We start from the raw sequence: 21,118 nt of genomic DNA, 5'->3' as shown, positions 1-21,118 counted from the left end.
CAATTTGAAAGTAAAATGCCATGGACACGATATACTAAAGTTTTATCACTGTTCCTGCTTCTATTATTCTTTTTATCTGAACTATTATGTAATAGTAATGTTTCAATAATATACAAACGAGAATATCAGCGCTCTTACTTCATAGTGACACATTGTGTCCCATCACTAATTAATTAATAACTCGCTAATTATACGACCTAATTCATTCAATATCAATAGGCTTCTGGTCCGAGATATGATGAATGCACAAGCAAAATCTGGACCAGATTCAATCTCGCTTTCGTGAGATATTGCGTACATCAAACAGACAAATACCTATCAACATACTTACCGATTAAAATCGATAAGTAATTATTTGCGGGCCTCGTCCCTAAGTAACTACCAAATGAAACAAGATAAGTACATATATCCGTGGCATTGGAATATGTAAAAAAAATCATTGCGATACAGTTATTTTATGAGCCAATTAAAAAAATTATCAAGCTGAACTCCCAAAACAGCGAATGAATAACAATAACACGGTCTAATTAAATTGAGCCAGGTTCACATTGTCCACCAGGATACAAAAATTGTAAACTAAATTTATCTTATACAAGCGCTCATAGTTTAATACAAAGTTACTTGTATGCTTTTTTCTTGCAAATAGTTTGTCCCTCCTTTTTCATATCTAATCAGTGCATTATTATACTTGATTAGGTTCATGGTATTTGTTGTTTTTACCGTATTGAATCAGTAGTGTTCTAGATTGGAACAAAATCGGCAAGTCAACTCTAACAGCGGCTTTGTACAGTCAATCTCTATCCATAACTTGCTTATGATGTCACATTTAGTGCCGTTCTATACTTGGCTTTGCGTAGACTTTCTAATTATGGCAATGGTTGATAACGACAAGGATGAAAAAAAAGGGTTGACGTCTCTTTGTATAAATGCCAGTTTTGTCATTGTAGATGCATTCAAAGTCAGAGGTTACAGAAGAAGGTCGATTGGAAACTTTCCAGGGTGTTTCAGTTTATTTATGAACACCAACAGTGCCAGAGAAAAGTATAATTACAATATTATAATGACGTAGTTTGGTTAAGTTAAACTTCTTAGAAGTAACATAATAATCCTGTCTTTCTTTCATTTGCAGTCATAATGAAATATCAATTGTTAGCTGAGCATATTTGAAAAGTGTATACGAAATGGCATGCACAAAAATTTGCTTGTGTATCTTGATTCTTTTTAGTATTATATCATGCTCATCTTCAGAAGTAATAGCAAAAACTGGGCGTGAATATCGGTAAGTATTCATTGTTGTTTACTACTACCTTGTAATTTTACATCACTGGATATGATTGCCATTTCTATTTTCCAACTCTTATATTACTGTATTATTTTGGACGTTTTTTTTTATCGCGGGGACTAGTTCACGGTTGCATGTTATAAAATGGCATTAAAATTCAATGAATTTTATACAGCTCACATCGATTGGCAATTAACGGATATTTGAAATTTCGTTTAGTTCATTTCACTAAAATGAACAAATAGTGAAATAAAATGATAAAATAAAATTTCTCATCAAAGAAAAACAGACAATTTTTAATATATTTTGAGAAATATTATTCAACGCCCTCAAAATTTACCTATTTATTCAAAGCGTTTGAAAAGTGATCAGATTGGGTATAACAATCATCATTGACAATATCTTTAGTAAAAAATTTGGTCTCATAGTTATTTTATACTCATTCGTATTCAACAGTGGTCAGCAAATTGTTCAAGTGATACCCGAATAGTAAAATGGAAAAGGAATTTAGTTGGAATTTTTAGCGCGGCCCACTGGTATACAAATAAATCTAATAATTTTAAATACTTCCTTCAGTTTTATGATTATTTCCTCAATATTTTTCAATGATTCATTCATTCCAAAGTATTTTATTTGTTAAACTTTAGCAAATACTTTGAAAAACAATTTGATATAAACCGACTGTCTTCGTCGTATTAGGTTCCATGTTAATGATAAAATTCTCAGATACGACAATATAGCGAGTTGAACTTTGTTTATGGCTTGCAATACAAATCCAAAAAATAATTTGAAGATTCATAATTATCCTCCTTACATTTGTCTACGTACGTTATCTTTTAGGAAATTGTATCCTAGACGTCGTGGAATTTCTGGAATTCAGTCAACATTGTCATATTCAAGACATTCAAGGAGCCCTGATTTACGACGTCGACCTCGTGGTGTGTATGATAATTTACATATATCGTAGATAGTAGAAAAACACTGATATTTCACTGTAGTTAACCAGTCATTTGCCCATATTACTAACTTGGCGATGCGATGCCTTAATTTATAAATTTTTTATCTCAGTATAATATAAATGGTAGATGTATATATATAGGCACTTCAAAATATTCTAATCCTTGGAATCCGCTCTAAAGAAGTTATTTTACTAAACCAAAAAAGGTAAATTGGGTTCCAAAAATTATCGATCGAATATCAAAATGGCGAATGCCCAATATCTTTAGATATTGATACCTCAAGTAGTTTTTGATTTTTTTATTTAAGACTACGGTGCGGAAACACATTTCTTTTATTCTGAATCAATTAAACATGTTTTTTTTTTTCATGCGTTCATTACTAACCACAAACAGTTTCTATTTTAGCATTCCCTAGAATTAGTCGCTACAGAAGCGGATATTTCCCGGGATCTCCGATTCGACGAAGCCTTTTCCATGTTCGACACCAACCTCAACAAGCAATCTTGGCAAGACCTACATCTATGACACACAATTACACGAGCAATCCTCGTACAGATGGCACCAATTTTTATCAAAAATCAAGGAAATTTTCTCAAACAAAAGCCGGAAATAATCGAATGAGATTCAACATTTCAAGACCGAAAAAATCAAATCCCACAACTTCTCTTACGAGACAGAGAAAATATCTCATAAACAAATGTAAAAATATCAAAATTGGAAAATGCTGCCAAGGATGGAGTCACCATGCTTTGACGGGCTATTGTCTACGTGAGTATGAATTAGCCATTCGACACAATTTATTGCAGCAATAGTCTGTTGTATCTCTCCCCCAATTGCCTCGTTTGTGGCTCAATTACAATTGTATCGTTTTGAGAGTAATCACATCAGAACATTCCGTTATTTATAGCCACCTCTTGTGAAAGCGTTTTGAATACAATCTCAAAACACAATATTGTCCAATTTTGATATAAATATTTTTTTTATTTAATTTTGATGATTTGAATCTATTATTTCGAGTATCCTGAATCAAGCTCTTCAAATTTATCGCCAAGCTTTAACATATCTGTATGTACACTATACTCCAAACGAATGAACTTCAATACTGAGTGTGTAGTAAGCAACCTTCGCTTTTACACAACTCAGCTATAATTTAGTCTTTTATTTGAACATGACCTGTACAGTGAGTGCAGCGAAATGTTAGGTCGCATTTTGATGGCGATTTGTTGGTAATGACCATCATGATATCACTTAACGTATATAAATTTTTCGATTGCAACTATCAGATTTAAAACAATAATTGAGAATCATTAACTCATTTCAGCATCTTGCTCCGAATCATGCGTCCATGGAACGTGTGAAAACAGCCATACATGTAAATGCAGAAATGGGTTCCTGGGACCGCTGTGCAACATAGGTATAATTATATTTTTTTTATTGAAGACACATTTTAAAATATTCCATATCCGTAGCACAAATTTTTGCACTAATACTGGTTTTAACAAGGTGACCATTCCATACTCCAGTTAACGTCTTGTTTGGCGAAATCTGATGAGGCTACATACTTATTACGTCCCTTTAGAAATGACAAAAATCGATGTCCCGATCAAAATAAAATTCCCTTGACTAATGTTGAGTGGAAATCCATAAACCCCAAGTCGCGAGTCAAGTTGAGTCACTTATGATATGTCCATAAGATCACTGAGACATTGAATATTAAATTCATGCAAACTCTGCAGTTGATTATTCCATAACACATTTTAACATACAAATTAAAAGGCGCTCCCGAAGTATGTGCACCAAGATGGCGCACAACCTGAAACCTAATCTGGTACACATACTATGTTCAGGTTGTGCGTCATCTTGGTGCACATACTTCAGGAGGTCCAATTAAAATATAAAAAATAAGGACTCCTCTCAACCCCCAAAGGCTACTTTATCACATTGTTGAAATTTTTATTCATATGTATTAGATGAAAACGAATGCGCAAAAGATGTTTGTGAACATGGGTGCTTGAATACGTACGGCAGTTATAAATGCATCTGTGATGAAGGATTCCTGATACAAAGTGATGGAAGTTGCAAAGGTAATTTTTTTGAATGAGATTGTTCTGTCGTCACAAAGTTTCTTTTTAATTAACTTATAATCATTTTTATATGCCTGCATATTTTGCATGAACTTCGATAATAAACCTCTATTTTGATGCCTTCAAGTTTTCTTTGTTTATTATTGTTATTGTCTATCTGTTTATAAAAACTTGTTTGATAATATATTTCAGAAATACCACCATGTGATTTGAAACAGTGTGAATATAAATGTTATGTGGATAGCGGAGATGCCAAATGCGTTTGCCCGAGAGGCTACCGGATATCTGAAGATGGTAGAAGCTGTAAAGGTTAGTGATGAATACTGGTATTATTATCATCCGTCCTTTAGTACAATGCAATACCATATTTTTCCGGGCAATTATCTAAGGAAATTATGTATAACGTGCTGTAAGGGGGGGCGCTGTACAAAAAACGCCAACTATCATGATATTCCAAGAACGGGATCGTGCCTATTCTTGCGAATCCCAGCAATGCCTTTCTTTCAGTACCCGTTTCGATACAATATTTAGATATATTGACAAAGAGCTTCTTTATCTTTTTAAAATACTCCAATTCCAATCAATGTTATTATTCTCAAACACCTATGCTTCCGCTCCAGTTATTCGACCATAAATACACCGCGTCACAACAGAGTCAATGTAATCTTTCATATCTTGAAAGCTCAAGAGTCACAAATCCCAGTTGCCTGTGTTATATTGACACAAAATCTCAACTAAGTGTCTCTCAACTACGTTATGTCACAATATACTTTGCTTTTAATTGACGAGCCTGAAGGTTGTTCCTTCACGATAGATTCTAAGTCGGTCCCGAATCAAAATTGAGCTACTGACGCCAGGCGAACTGATCTTTGTTGTTGGTTGGATTACGTGTTTGATTTTCAACATGTTTCCGGGATTAACTAAAGCTAAATATATATAAGATACGATGAGTAGTTATATATATTTATCTTATACTATATGTAACAGAGTAAAGTGTTTACTCAGTCTACGCCAATCGGTTCATAATCTCCTCTTATGATTAATCGCGAGCGTCAATGCATCTGTGAATACACGCGACGAAATACAAATATGGCTGATACGGAGTCATTAAAATTTTTTAATAAATGTTTTAGATATAAATGAATGTACCGAACGGGATATCAAATGCAATCAACACGATGAATTCCGGTTTTGTAAAAATCTTCCTGGTTCCTACATTTGCTCTTGCAAGGAAGGTTTTTTCTATCACAGATATTTCAAAGCATGCACAGGTATGTACGCTATTTTGTTGACATTGTCTTAAACATTTAGTAACCAATTTATGAATTGTTTCTCAAATTTCAAACAACAAAAAAGCTATCCAGACTCGATAAAATTAAATAAAGTTCTTTCTTAGATTCAAACGAATGCTTGTTGGAAACACACGATTGTGATACAAACATATCAAGATGTGTGAATACGAATGGAGGGTACAAATGTGTTTGCAGGTAATCAAATAACGTTGCAATTATTGCTTTCTATGTTCCAGACAAGTTTAGTCAATATTCAGTCTATTCAATGTCCTATATGAGCGGAATGGTTGCAAGATGGTCGGTGTCGTATAGTCTTTTGTAGGCTTACACTACCCCAAAATTATTGTTTAGTCGGTGCTTGATATGTTTTATTTAAATTTGTTGTATTTTCAAACTATTTGGAGTCCTGAGTCCGAATTCTGTATTCTCCGGAGTCGTAATTTCCGACTTCTAATAAAAAAAAATTTCACTCACAGATTTAAAAAAAAAAAATTGCCTTAAAGCCATAAACGCTTTATTAACAGTGGAAGGCCTCCGTGCGCCGAAGTTTTCAATACCAAAATTCCCAGACTTTACTATTTTTTCATATTTTATTTTCGTGACAGTCGCTAAAGATATCTTATCTTTTTTGAGCAGGGAAAATTACACCGGCGATGGCAAGAAATGTCAGCCTATAAGAGTGCCGAATCGACGACGTCTGGAACTTGAAGGTATAAACCAGTGGTTAGCAAACTTTATGTACTCGCGGGCCAAATATACTCATTTCCGGTAGCGTGTGGACCGCATTAATTCCGCATATCAACAATCGCCACATTAAACCTCATATGACTCTGTTGCACTTTCGATTCCCGTGTTGAAAACCCGCCGCAATGAGACGTGTATGAGAATTTTTCAATATATATATTATCGAACAATCCCCTTTTTTATTTACTTAATATTAATGTCAAGGATGATGTTTGTTTGTGTGTTATGGCCAAAGCGTTAAAATCAAATGGCAACTTGCCTCGCGGTACGTCGTCCAAATGATGATCTTACAAGCGAGTACGAAATTTTTTCCTAGTATAATGCATTTTATATAAAACTGCTCTCAGCAATATGTGCTTTCGAACGTGCACATTATACGTTTTGCATTGACGCAGATATGAGCAGTGGCGCAACTCCGGGTCGAATTTCGTATTTGCAATGACACGTTTCGTAATGACGTTTAACATCATATCCCTCAACTGCTATGCTGGCTTGGCATTTCAAGCAACTGGTATAGGAATGCCAAAGAAAAAAAATTATTTTTTCCGTCCAATGTTTGATGTTCATTGCAAACTTCCCACCGTTTCTCAGACATTTTTAAATTTCAAAAATCAAGATTTACCTAACTTATATATAATTACTCCTACAATGGGACGTTCATCGAGTAAACGACATAGAACTGACGCTACTTACCACAAATCAAGCACCGTACAGCATTTTTTACTTCATAAATCCGTGTGAATACAATAACAAATTTAGAATCAGATCAATTTTTGTTTCATGAATTAAAGGTCGGGTCGCAAAAAATTAGTTCGGAGGCCGCATGCATAAACTAACATGCTTATAAGTGAAAGTAGGGGAAACGTGTTTCAGACGTATTAAGTCTCCTTTCTTTTGTTTTATAGGAAACTAGTCTACCGAAGAAAACAAGAAATGAAAAATGGCATTTGTGCTGGAGGACAGCTAACCAAAACTCTCTCTCCCACCTATGATACCTATATCATTAATTTCTTTTAAAATAATGACACTTTTACTAGTTTTATTCTAATTATTTACCATTGAATAAAATAAGTCTTTGGCTTGCTTGTTTTGTGATATTATCACACGCATGTCTAACGAAAGTTCAGTAAATAGCTTTTCGGAATTTTAAACATAGTTTAGATAAGCACACTTTCTCGTACATAGTGAATTTTATTCAATCCAAAAAACATCGAATTATTAGAATAAAGTATACGATGAAGCTATGATGTTGAAAATAAGTTTTTCAATTTACTTCCCAGAATATCTGTAATACAAAATAAGTTATATTAAAAGTATAAAAGTCATGACCAAAAGATACGCATTGAAAGTAAGTTCATAAAGTGTAAGTTGTACTCGATGACCGATTAACATTTTATAAACTCGCTCCAATGGGTCATCCTTAACGAGGATATGGGTGAAATTCACTTGTAATAGAACAGCATCGTGCCTTATGGATATGAGATGGCATCTGATCTGCGAGGGCAGCAAACATTGATTTGTGACAGTTCTATCCTCGAGTGTTCATTTTACAAGAAGCACTTTTAATGATCAGGATAATCTAGGATTCTAGGCTAGGGTATATTTAGTATTATTTTGCCGAGAGTTCGCACTAAAATTTTTGAACACTATCGAATCAGAAATAGGATTCACCAACAAAATTTTACGTAAACGATAATGGCTTGATGTGGACACAATATATATCAGTCAATTTAAAGAAGGCAAGCATACTATGAAGATTTCAATCAAATTCTTCTTTAATCTGAAGTCGGCGGGCCGGAGTTTACGTTGTTGTTGGAGGTTTAAATGTTTCAATTTTGGTGTTGCTTTATGCACATATAAAACTCTTGAGAAATAGCTTCAACAATACTCACCTCCAGTTATTGGGGTTCAGTTGGTTGGAGTGATTGTTCCGATCTGCTTTCGAGCCATCGCCCCCGTAACTGCCCGTGTAACCTCGATATCTGATTAAAAATAAAATATTGCAGAAAGTTTTATCAAAATTATTTTAAACCGAACGGTTATCAAAAACTGAAATTTCTCGTTCATAAGTAGAGCGATTTATATTCTTTATAAGGCTGAAAATGAACGAATTCTCCTTTTTGAATTCATAACCTCCATGATTTTGAAACCGTATCCAAAATATTAAAACAGAAGACAAAACACAGTAGAGTACAGGCTCCTCTTGTCTAAATTATAGCAAACGTTAACAAAAAATAGAAAGACAACAATTTACAAATTAGTAAATAATAAGAATTTCGTTTAATGCTATATATGCCGACGATACTTTTTACTGATATGCAGCAAATATTCTTACTCAGAATGGTTGGGGTTGCACTGGTTTGATCTATTATCGTTCGCATAATTGTGCGATTTGCTGCTTCCACTTCCTCCGCTCTGACTGGCATCTCCACTCCATGATCCACCCATGATTCTGGTAATAAAATGCATTGGTTGGGTTATACCGGCAAAATGGTATTCTACATCTAAAACGGCATATATTTCAACAGCTGAAATTTACACCTCTCTCCTGGCCTACAGGAAGCAACAACAAATTTATTTCTAGAAAAGATAGCCTTTTCAGAGGCATATCTGTTTGGAAGCGACATAATATCCTTTCTATAGTCTTTTCCAAATAAACATACCGGTAGTCTTAATATTCATTAAAAGACATAACTTATATTTTTAACTTAGGGCTTAGTTGTTTTCAAATAGGTTATAAGCTTATTTTATTATAAAAAAAGAGGCTTGCTCAGTGGACCCTTTTTTGAGATGTTCCTCTCAGTAGGATCATACAGTCTTATAGAAAGGGCATGTGCATTATATATAGAAATCCGCTAATCTTCAGGGAGGGGGTCATGATTTTTACAAGTTGCATGGACTGAAGTAGCCTACGACTTAGCTTATCATAAACGGCCAGCATGTTGTTTTGATTCAAACAATACTAAAATCGTAATTATTACTAGCTCGGGTGAATTATAGGAACAGCTAATCGAGAAATTGTTCCAGATGCACGAACCAGTGATGAATGTACTTTGACGCCAAGAAGCTCGGCAAACTTTGCCTAAGAGCCCAATCTCCCATCATAATCTTACAACTTAATTAAACATTCTAATGCACCTTACCTCAGCTGTATATTTTGCTACGATCTTTTCCTGTATAAATTCCAGTTACGACAGTGGCAGTTAACCGTGGGTGAGGAAGAGACTTCACTAATACTAGCAACTCGCAAGCTGTCCCGCGATATATTGACGTGTACTGAAACTGTGGTATCGAAATATTCGGCATGTGAGATAGACGTGTTACGTCATAGTGAAAATCACGCATTTCAGTTTTATTTATATAGTAATTCAATAAATAGTCTTGCTGCACACTAACACAAATATATTTCTGTAACGTTTCGTCTGACCACGGTCAAACTTCCTCATATTTCAATATGAAATATGTATGTCTGAGGAAGTTTGACCGTGGTCAGACGAAACGTTACAGAAATATATTTGTGTTAGTGTGCAGCAAGACTATTTATTGAATTACTCAGGATAGTTATCTTCACTCTTGCTACAGCATCCTTGCATTATATGCATACGGATCCACCGACGCAAAAGCATAGAAAACGGAAAAGTAGTTGGTCTTGTAGAAACCCAATCGATAGCACATTATTTATTTAGGTTTGAAATTTTTATACAAGGTCAAGGATAGCAAGTATCCGAACTCTGAAGTTAGTTGCTTTGACGATAATATTAGGCGAAATAGCTTGCGTTTCCCTGTCTTTCTTTTTCAATCCCAAAAAATCAACCGATAAGTCTGGCGAAATGACCCGTGCTGGCGACATATGCACAAAATAATCAAAATTTGGGGAGAAATATCGGGCTCCGAAGCAGTGTTCCCTCTAAGGTGTGCGCGTGTGCGCGCGCACACAGCTTCCAGAGGCTGCGCACACGCATAGATTTACTGCGCACAGACGTATTTCGATGTAATGTTACAATGTTCTCGGTTGGCAGGTTGACAAAGTTTGTTGTTGGCCCACCCATTACCTGGTTAGAACGCCAAAATTTCTTCATTGGTTTTTGCACAAATATTAGTCATTACAAAAAAAGTGCGCACACACCAAAATTTCTGCGCACACATACTACAAAAAATTAGAGGGAACATTGCTCCGAAGTACTTGAAAATTTGCAATAGAATAGATTCCATGAGTAATTGAATAAATTTGCAATCAGTTGAAATAGTCGTTGCATAGAAAAGTCATTTTCCAAACCCTACCTCAATAATGACCACTTTTGTTCAAATATTTCAGGATAAACAGGGGCGGATTTGAATTGCGCCAGACTATCAGCAGTATAATATGTCGATGAAGGCCAGTTATTCAACTCTAACAAACTTTAGAATTGGTAATCTTGGTGCATCTAAAATTATCTGTGAGATTCCTAAAATCGTAATAATATTGTCCATTGACCCTTTTTGCCAGTAAGTTTTGGGAATATCTGATCAAGACATTGTTCCAGATGCACGAACCAGTGGTATGTGAATCAACCTGTAACTCCGAGAAACAAAATTTTCCCAAGAGATTTGATCCAGCGAACCAATATTTAGCACAATTTTTCTTCATTATACTACAACCTAAATGTTTTAACGCACCTTACCTGTTTATGTTTGTTACAATCTTTTTCTATAAATGCGGATAACACAGAGAAGACCGACACTTTACTGATCTCGTAAGCTATCGCGTTGTGTATATAATGACGTGTACCGAAACTATGGTATCTACAAATTCATTGTATTACATCATATTTTTGAATATCGATGTGTACTCGATAGCAAGTATCCCAAGTTAATCGTTTTGACGTTAATAATAGGCGAAATAGCTTGCGTTTCCCTGTCTTTCTTTGCCAAACCGAAAAGATCAATAAAAAGCGTGACGAAAATGCACACAAAACGATCAAAATTGGGGTAAAATTTCGGGCTCCATACTCGTTGAAAATTTGCAATAAAAGAGATTCCATTAGTAGTTAATCAAATTTGTTATCGACTGGGCTAGTGGTTGACAGAAAAGCGAATTTTTCCAATAACAACGTCACACCAAGAACAACAATACCGCAAATCGCTAAATGCGTCCACTCCATGTTTAGTATTGCCTTTTTCCAAATATTTTTGGATGAACAGGGACGATTTTAAATCACACTGGACCATCAGCGGTAGGCGTTATTCAACTCAAATACGCTTAGAATTGGTAATATTGCATCTGAAATTGTGGATGTACATACATATATTAATTCTCTATGGAATATTTGTTGATGTTTCCGCACTGATGAACTCACGTGAATGTTGCGGTGCACATTCACACCATGGGCTGATAGGGCTGGTAATAAAACTGTTTCCCCTGCGACCGTCTCCTGCGGCCGTTAATGAAGATGTCACCTTAATTATCATAGTGATATGGGATATAGATCCAATCAGTGTAGTTCCCTGTGGCTCAATACTTGATTCACATTTGTATGGGTTTAACCGTTTAGTTATTTGGAACGAGGCGAAATTCATTCCCACTTTTATTTAAATATACAGTATATATTTAAAGCGATTTCACATTTGAATTTGATATATATATATATATATGGTGATACCAACAAAATATTTCGAATTGTTCACCAATATCAAAGTCGATTATATTTGAAGATGAGAAAAAATCAGATTCCCAAATCTGAAATGAGTCCCAAATACTCAAATAGTTATTCGTTACCAATAAATGTAACGTAACAATACATATATCCGGTACAATGACCCCGTGTTTGCTGACAGTAGGGTTTTAAAATCACTATTTTTAAATAGCATTGCTTTCGGGCATGTCGGGAGAAGCCCGAGCTGCAATAGAAGGAGTCATTCAAAAGTCACCCATTTGGGAAACGCAAAGTGGCATGAACAAGCCGTTTCTAACAATTACTATTGTGGGAAATCTTTCGAAAATAAAAATTGAAGTTAGAGATTCATGATCCAGATATTCAGAACGCACTGACATATTTTCACCAACTTGCCCACGATTTGGCCAGATTGTGGTGGACTGGACGCCAAAATAAAAAAAATCAGCCCATGCGCTAACTATTCCAAAGACAGTGGATTAACCAAAGCCATTATAATATTTAGTCATAGAACTTGATGCTTCGAAACATTCTATACCAAATTTAGATATTGGCAGCTTTGAAATTTGAGTTTTTAAATTTTCAATTTCTCTCCGGCCATGGTTGAGATCTTCTCCCGTGATTTCTTCTAGTATTGCACTGATCGTGATCCACTGAAGTCAATCATTAGTCATTATCAAACGGAAACTCTGGAATATGACTTGACTGCTTCGGATGATAAAATAAGTGGATTGTGAAAATCATATTGTCACTCAAATGAAGTGTTTGCCACAAACTCTTGTGCGCGTTGAAATCTGTTGAATTTTGTATAAGACAAAAAAACCTGACCTGATATCGAATAACGAAGACCAATTGAAGCTAAAGGCAATCCTCAAATATGCAACATGTTGGTAATTATATATTGCAGAATAGGGATTTGTCCAAAAAAATTTGTTTTGAAACAATTGTTTTAAATCATGTTTTTTTTTGCCTGAATTGTTCAAAGTGGCGGTTGTACTTGTTTTTTTTTTTGTATTAAATGGGTTAAAACAAGGAAAAATTGAGCAAAACTCTCCTTATCGATTCTTTCAGTCAATAAACTATTCGAAACGCCGCAGGATGTTACGGACAGGGCGATGACTTGCCCGAACACGCCCTCTCAAGCTGTAGCACAACGCTAATGTCCAACTACGCCACCACGTGTTGGAGTTACGACCCGCCAGATTCACAAAGGTGGCGAAGTTTTCGGTTTTCAGTGAGCATTCTGGTGTCGAACGTCGTCGCTGCGTCTTTCACCAACGGTTAGGCGCCGATTATCGGAACGCTACCGATACCGTAACGAAGTGTTTGCTAAATGTCTGGTAGAAAGAGAAGTTGGATATGGTCTCTTTACCGGGAAATTCTACCTAACACAACGGAAGGTAAAACTCACTGCAGGAAGTCTGTGTGCAAGTATCGCGACAAAAAACATTGTAGGAATAGTGGATCGCATGATTGGTCATTCATACGTGAGTCTATTTGTGTTTCCATTGTTACGGTTTTTCAGTATTTTCAGTAAGAGTCTAAGTACCAGTACTAATACACTGAATACAGGTATAGTACTGGTATTTATTGCAATACAGAAATAACTTGCGTTATGAACACGCTCGCTGTGGCACCCCTGATTCATACCAGGACAGAACCAATGTGGTGTTAACTCGGTGCCGTAATCTGCCGCACTGGTGCAGATTAACTCTTGTAACAATTTTTTTTTTACATTTTAGAAAATTTTGTTCCGACAGTGTGTACAGGTGCTAACACGCACCACTTTGCTTTAGTTTCGCGGTTGAAAAATTGAAAAAAAAAAAAAAAAAAAAATTGTTTTCAAACAAGCCGTTGGTGTATTTTGCGAATAAATTTTGAAAATTCACCTGAAATATATTTATTATAACATTTCATTTGAATATTTTTGTTAAAAGTTTATTTTTCCACTGCAAAGGCAGATACAGCTCTGATCTATTTTTTTTTTCTGTATCTGTAGAGTGTAAGTAGACAATAATTGTGACAGATTTTGAGGATCACAATTTGAATCGGTAGGTTGTAGATACAAGAAAAATTTTATTACACAATAGCAGTGATGGCCTCTCGTTACTGGATTTCAATCTACAAATGCCCAAATGAAAAAAAGCATTCATCACAGCATACCTACTGCATCTGTGCCCAACACGGAATTGCTAAAGGCTATAGTTAATGTAACTATCGGTTGGGGTAATGCGAGACTAACTACTATTCCTTGCTCTATTCTATAGGCATTTGCGTGAGTTGAGTCGTATGCGTGTAGTGCAAGGATGCTGTAGCAAGAATAAAAATGACTATTCTATAAGATTCAAGGGTCTTGCTTCATACTAACACACAAATGTATTTATGTAACGTTTTGGCTCACCGAGGTTAGGATTCTTCGTACTAGTGTACCGAACTGTGGCCGAGTGCTTGACTTTCTCATTACGATTGCATTTATAACCTTCAACGGTGGGCAAACCGCGACTCGCGGGCCGCTGAGAGTTTTGATGCGGCTATTCTCGCTAGTATTTATTCTTATATAATTATAATAATTCAAATTTAACTTGAGAGCAACTGTAATGTAACAGTATTTTAAATTTATTAAGCGGTAGAAGAAGTTTTCATCAATGATTAGGACAAATTATGTTTTAGTATGAAAATTGTTGTGGCGTGGAATTTTAAATCAGGCAAGTGAAAAATAATCTTACCACAGAATGGTCAAATGTAATGTTGCTGCGTTGGCGGTATTGCAGAGATTGCGGTTAGTCTCATCTACAGTGCGATATGTCGTCAAGTAAGAAGCGAAAATACGAAGATGAGAATAGGCTTGTCAAGTCAGAATGGGAAATAAAAAGAAGAATACGCATTGACTAGTCAAAAATATAAACCTTCGTGCTTAATCTCTCATATGCTGCTAAGTCAGAATAAAGTCAGCAATCTTGAACGGCACCATGAAACGAAGCACAAATATTTCGTACGAGACTACCCTCGTTAATCAGCTGCAAGGAAACACAGATTAATTTATTTTAAATTATTACTAAGACAGCAGAAATTTATTATATCATTTAACAAGGAATCCGATGCAACAATTGAAGCCAGTTTTGTTATATCATGGAATAATGCTTGTGCTAAACACCATAGTCTGACTGCATTTTGTGAAAAAAAATATTGTGGATGTTGTCGCTGTCAATAGCCCAAACTCCGGTTTCGCGTCGCACTACACAAAGGCGCATCTCCCAAATTAGTATCAATGTAACAGTTACAATGCAAAATGATTTAACGAGCTCTAATATTCATAATCTGAATTCATTTCTGACTTGCTGCATGCGGCTCTTATACTAAAAATTATTTCATTTTTTGTGACCTTCAATACAATCAGTAGTGTGTTTCACTGAGTATTCATTGTCGTAGTAATTTTAATGAATTTTTAAATAGATCTTTAGATTCATGTTACCTTCCGGCGGGCATGGTACGTTACCTAGCTGCAGGGTGCTTAGTCTTCCCACTGGTTTAGGCAGAAACGTGTCAGTACAAGTCAAAAACTATTCCAAAATCAATCTCAAGAATTTAATTAAGTTCATCATCTTCGAAACTTCGTTTTCAAATAATCTGAATTTATTTTCTATAAACACATTCATCCGGGGAAATTTTCGAAAGTTTTCTCTGAAGTACGATCGCTATACTATTGCTAATAATCTTCATCTACACGTCTAGGCTCGTCATTAAATCCAAATATAACCGTTCTTTGATCATTTATCTGGTGTTTGCTTTGAGAAGTTCTTGTTTGCAAGTTCCGTCGTTGAAGCTTACTTCCGTCGGCGTCAATTCGAATTTTGTATTTTACTCAACGTACCAATTATCGTGTTTGGCTACTATGAATATAGATTTGGTTGTGGTTGTTACTTATCGATTTTAATCGGTAAGTATGTTGATAGGTATTTGTCTGTCTGTTAGATGCACGTGATATCTCACGGAAACGAGATTGAATCTGCTCCAGATTTTGCATGTGCATTCATCATATGTCGTACCAGAAGCCTGGTGATTTTGGATGAATTATGTCGTATAATTAGCGAGTTATTAATTAATTAGTGATGAGACACAAGGTGTCAATATGAGGTAAGAGCGCTGTGACAATATGGTGTTGACTTTAATCGAAGTATTCACATTGTGGACCATAAACTCGGTCCAAACAAACTTCAACATCATATCCAAGTTATTTAAGCTCACAATGCGACCAATACAATCTCTTCCTCTTCGTTGAAGTACTATTTTTCATGAAGAACTGCCCAATCGAAATCGCGCTTTTCCCGCGGAAATTCTCTAATTTCTCAAATAGTATGGATGACACAAAATTCACGGATGAATCAAACGAAATATTGGTACTCAGTGGCTCGGTTGATCTTGTATACTTCATTATAACCCGAAGTGTCCTAAACCCATTATTATCTCCAACAATCAAGTTCATGCATCAGAATGAATTACTGGTTAGCTATAGTCTGTGCGTACGCCACAAGAAACCGTGTTAACAATATAATGATCAAACTGTCTAAATAATTTTGGCCATTTCTGTCATTGTCACGTATCAAACTTTCAATGCATCATACTCCCGATGATAATAATACAGTATTCAATTATAATCATTGACGCTCAAATCAATCGCAACATATTGCCGAGTTTATGTGATCACCTTTCCAAGCGTTTGCGCGAATATATAAAACGTGCCTTCGCATCTGAAATCGTACACAGGTCTATAGATAAAACTTGCATTAGTAGCCGAATTATGAAGGATCGATCTATAGACTATAGATGACAGCATTTAAACTCACAGTGTTTGCTGACTACAAACACGCTGGAATCGAGAATACCAATGACTTCGTGCAATTTTCCAAATTTATTTAACCAAGCTCGAGTGAGCTCAGATAGTATATAAAGAATGAGATAATATAGCCTTCCATCATTTTATCTTCAAACGCGATATTCTAAAGGCGATTGGCCCAACAATAACAATATGAACAACGGCAATAAGTGAAACTATACAGATGAACATTTTGTGATCATCAAATATTTTTGTAGTAAAGATCTGCTTTTGACTGATGGAATTACATGATGACTTTACCATGCCCACAATTTCGCTTTCGAACGACTTGAACTGTCATAGGGTCAATGTACTTTTTTTCCACGAACACACTCCCCAATAGCAATTTTCGATGGTTTCTGTCAAGCTGGATAGCAAGACTGTTGCAGGTAGTGAGAGGATGTTTCTCTTGTGAGTGAATATATATATCCGATAAGTCATCTAAATGTTTAGGCTCGTCATTAAACCCAAATATCCCCGTCCATTCATCATTTATCTGGTATTTGCTTTGAGAAGTTCTCGTTTGCGCGTTCCGTGGTTGCAGCTTACTTCCGTCAGTGTCAAGTTGAATTTGTTTCTTCTTTGACACAACGTACCAATTATCGTGTTTGGTCACGATAAATATACCGTTTGGTTGCGACTGTTCTACATTTAGTCGGTCTAATTATAGAGGTAGCAAAGAAGATCGTCCACCTGTACCGACATCCGCCACCCATGTTTGCCCACTATCTAAAGTTACGAGTACGACAATATGATGACGATCATCCTCGAAGCACTGCTTTCCAGTGTCATAAGCACAACCGAAACAAATTTCAACACTATATCCAAGTTCATGAAGCATCCAATATAAAATAGCATTGAGGCCGATGCAATTTTCCCCCCTTCGTTCATGTACGATTTTGTCGTAAAGAACAGTCAAATGAAAATCTCGTTTTTTTCCGCCAAAATTGTCCAACGTGTCAAAAGGTATGGATGACACAAAATGCACGCATAGTTCATTCAAGAGATCGATACCCAGAGGTTTAGTTGGTCCAGCATATTTTATTCTATCTAGAAATCGTTTTAAATCCATATGTAACATAAAGAGCTTATCCGTGTAAATGTGAAGGTTCCCTTACTAAAGTGTAGCAATTTTCAGATTTTGCAATCGAACATTGCAGCAATATCTTTCTCGTCAGTAATTACATTATGCACGCACAACAGGTATGTTATTTATACCAGAGGCATTATGCATAGAAAAATCATCGACATGCATCAGTGAACAAACCTGGTTTAATAACTGGTGCGAACACGAAATTGTAATACATTCATTAAATGCTTGTTTTGCAGCGGCTCATAAAATCATAGCTGTATCAACTAGAATTAAAACTTGAATATTTCTCCTACATTTTATATTATGTAATTCCGCGAATAAACGAAATCTTTCAACTCATAATACAAATTCTGGAATACCAAGACAAGAAATTAAGAACTGTGCGCTGAAGAAAAAGTCACGAACAATAATACCCCGAAAAGTATGATTGTTCGCCACGCGATTGAGAATGAAAAGCCCTTACTATTTAAAACACCTCAGATAAAAGCCATTTATTCATCATTTTAGCTTCTATTTTTGCAACCCTCTAAGCGCGTATCAACATCGAATTGAAACCCGACAATTGTCGCTAAAATTAAACGCAGCGCGATGGCGTCAGCATGAAATGTAACGACATTGAAGCACGACTTGGATTTAGCTTCCTGATAAAACGAGTAAACAGTCGCGACGTTAGTCAGTTTAAATATTTGCATATATTTTTGAAAGTTGGCCACGTGTGGATGCACAATAACGGAGGTTTGGTTAAAATATAAATTGATTCAATAAACATTTGTACTTACCGACTACCGGATGATGAACTCTCGTATTTCCCTTAAATTTGAAAGAAATATTTCGGTTGTCTTTTACTTAGAGGGAAATACTTCATTCCGTTACGATTGTCTTACCACAAGCTTTCTATACCATTGCTACCTTGATTATTTTGAGTAGACTAATTTACAAGAGAGCTACGCCCAAATATATGGACACGTCTGTTCGCAGTACAGTACGGTTTACCGTACCGTTGATCAGCGTAAGGAAAAAATCGTAGCAAAGTACCGTAAGGACTTCGTTACGAACCATCGACGTTCGATGGCACGTGGTCAAAAAGAAGAGGAGTGTCGGCTATGCGTCCGCAGAACGTTCGGTGACGTCAAAGCAAACAAAAACAAATCTCACAGCGCTAACAGATTATTTGAAATAAATGAAAGTAATAGCCTTCTGGAGAAAAATTTCATCTTTAACCAGTAAAAATTTCGAAGCAATCGGTCCAGTAATAAAAGAGAAAAGCGTTTTTTTAGATTTTCCACTAGATGTCCAAAAAGTGTCAAAGAACAACAACAACAAGACCAACATAATATTGAAACGATTGTTATGTCCACTACGTGTTCAATAAAGTAGTATGCTATCATGAGTATTTATAAATTTACTCCATCCTTTGACTTATTTTTATATATACATATAGTTCTAAAAATTGTTCTTGCAAATCTTAATAGCCTAATTTTAGTTTTTTGTACCGGACTGTCAGCAAAATGGAGTCGGCCAATATCCCCATTTGGAATATATTATGTTACATTTCATTAAACTCATACTTCGCCCTGAAATCATTTTTGCTATTAGATTTACTGCTTTGGGAAATGCTTCAACTTGTCCTACCTACATCGTTGCTGCTTATTTTCTGCCAACATATTTTAATTTTAGAAATGCTTATACAATATTTTATTGACAATAAATATTTTACAAGAGAGCAAAGAAAGATCAAATAGATGGACACAAAAGCCAAAAAGAAAAATTTTACCCACAATTTCCGACCAAATAAAAATAAACCAGTGAAATTGAACTATCAGATCTCATAGGATTCATAGAGAATCTGGAAACAAAAATATGTAATAGCTTCCTAGCGACAACAACAATACACTGACCACTGGCCAGTGGTTAAAGAGAAAGGCGATTTTCCACAAAGACAAGAATACCAGAGCCTGCAACAACATTATAATAATAACAAGAGAGCGATGCTCAAATATATGGACATAAAAGTCAAAACGAAGTAGTGGAGGACTAGAGGCATGCAATCTACCACAGTAGACTAGTGGTACCGCAGCCTTCATAACAAACGCTAACGTGGAATTGCCACAAGGTGCACAATTTTCGGTGACGTCATGGCACACAAGATACAAATCCTATATAGCCCACAGAATTTTTTTTAAAAATAAACAAAAGGAATAGACTACTAGCGAAAAATACAGTTTTTAACCACTGGTAATTTCAAAGCAATTGGTCTAGTAATTAAAGAGAAAAGATATTTTTTCATAACAATAAGAAGAAAAATACCGACAAGAACAACAACATGATAACAAAACGGTCCATAGATCCACTTTGTGTCCAATACCTGTTTTTTTAATGGACATTTCAGGGTAAGTTATTCTCTTGCGCTATGTTCTGACGTTAGCCACACATCCACGCACAGCAGGGCCAAATCGTATAATGTTCGTTTATGATAGATTTGATTTTGCAAGATTTTAATACTGATAAAAGATTAAAAACGAAAATTGGAGTAAACCACCCCTTTTTATATCGGCTAACATACGCACTATATATTGAGAATCGTGGATTCGATGATTCAGATGATAAAATATGGGGTCATAATTAGACGCAAAATTAATCATGGATCGTTTTGTTATTACTTATCGATCTTGATCGGTAATTATGTTAATAGGTATTTGTCTGTCTGTGTGTTAGATGCACGCGATATCTCACGAAAGCAAGGTTCAATCTGCTCCAAATTTTGCATGTGCATTCATCTTAGCTCGGATCAGAGGATCTATTGATTTTGGATGGATTATGTCGTATAATCAGCGAGTTATTAATTAATTAGTGATGGGACACACGGTGTCACTATGAGGTGAGACCCCTATTTTGGGGGATCCCCTAACCTTCGATCGATAAGTCTTCGGTTTCCAACCGAATTCTACGGCTGGAATAAAATAATCTGGCCCGGGACGATTCACTGAATGGACCTTTGATCGCGGAAAATTCTTTCCATACTTTACCATTTTAAAATTTTCGGTACTTATTTTAAGAGTGGTTTCGCGAATTGTTGCCTGTAAAATGGGGTATTTGTTTCAAACTATCATTCTAATACACACCATTTAACAATCTGTTTT

At 35.6% G+C, this 21,118-nt stretch overlaps 2 protein-coding genes and 1 long non-coding RNA gene across 4 annotated transcripts; 1 reads left to right on the top strand and 2 right to left on the bottom strand.

Annotated features, from left to right (window-relative positions):
• The first annotated feature begins 1,111 nt into the window (after positions 1-1,111).
• Positions 1,112-7,444, top strand: LOC120348574 (uncharacterized). The gene is made up of 10 exons (XM_039418734.2): positions 1,112-1,279; positions 2,123-2,220; positions 2,647-3,009; positions 3,563-3,655; positions 4,212-4,325; positions 4,518-4,634; positions 5,459-5,596; positions 5,722-5,812; positions 6,254-6,327; positions 7,267-7,444. The coding sequence occupies exons 1-10, from the start codon at positions 1,182-1,184 to the stop codon at positions 7,272-7,274; spliced, it is 1,194 nt and encodes a 397-aa protein (XP_039274668.2). The 5' UTR covers positions 1,112-1,181; the 3' UTR covers positions 7,275-7,444.
• An 88-nt stretch (positions 7,445-7,532) lies between these two features.
• LOC120348576 (uncharacterized) lies at positions 7,533-11,110 on the bottom strand. 2 transcript variants are annotated; one of them, XR_005570242.2, is made up of 5 exons: positions 11,023-11,110; positions 9,505-9,643; positions 8,697-8,813; positions 8,254-8,343; positions 7,533-7,646 (listed from the first exon to the last, which is right to left on the bottom strand). It is a non-coding gene; the product is annotated as an uncharacterized LOC120348576 (long non-coding RNA). The 2 variants fall into 2 exon arrangements; XR_013474999.1 differs by lacking the exon at positions 9,505-9,643.
• A 6,439-nt stretch (positions 11,111-17,549) lies between these two features.
• On the bottom strand, positions 17,550-17,957 carry LOC120347517 (arylamine N-acetyltransferase, liver isozyme-like). The gene has a single exon (XM_078112100.1). It carries the CDS (start codon positions 17,955-17,957, stop codon positions 17,550-17,552), a length of 408 nt encoding a protein of 135 aa, XP_077968226.1.
• Positions 17,958-21,118: the final 3,161 nt, after the last annotated feature.

The sequence above is a fragment of the Styela clava genome, chromosome 1 (assembly GCF_964204865.1).
Source record: "Styela clava chromosome 1, kaStyClav1.hap1.2, whole genome shotgun sequence".
In the NCBI taxonomy this organism is placed as follows: Eukaryota; Metazoa; Chordata; class Ascidiacea; order Stolidobranchia; family Styelidae; genus Styela; species Styela clava.
The sequence above is the reverse complement of the archived record's forward strand: the minus strand, read 5'-3'. Positions and strand labels throughout refer to the sequence as shown.

What these genes read in the sequence shown, in the direction of transcription:
- LOC120348574 (XM_039418734.2), top strand. Translation starts at nt 1,182, where the DNA reads ATGGCATGCACAAAAATTTGCTTGTGTATCTTGATTCTTTTTAGTATT. An exon ending in TTTACGACGTCGACCTCGTG is followed by an intron (nt 2,221 to 2,646) that starts GTGTGTATGATA and finishes TTTCTATTTTAG; the next exon opens with CATTCCCTAGAATTAGTCGC. An exon ending in AAGTGATGGAAGTTGCAAAG is followed by an intron (nt 4,326 to 4,517) that starts GTAATTTTTTTG and finishes AATATATTTCAG; the next exon opens with AAATACCACCATGTGATTTG.
- LOC120347517 (XM_078112100.1), bottom strand. Translation starts at nt 17,957, where the DNA reads ATGGATTTAAAACGATTTCTAGATAGAATAAAATATGCTGGACCAACT.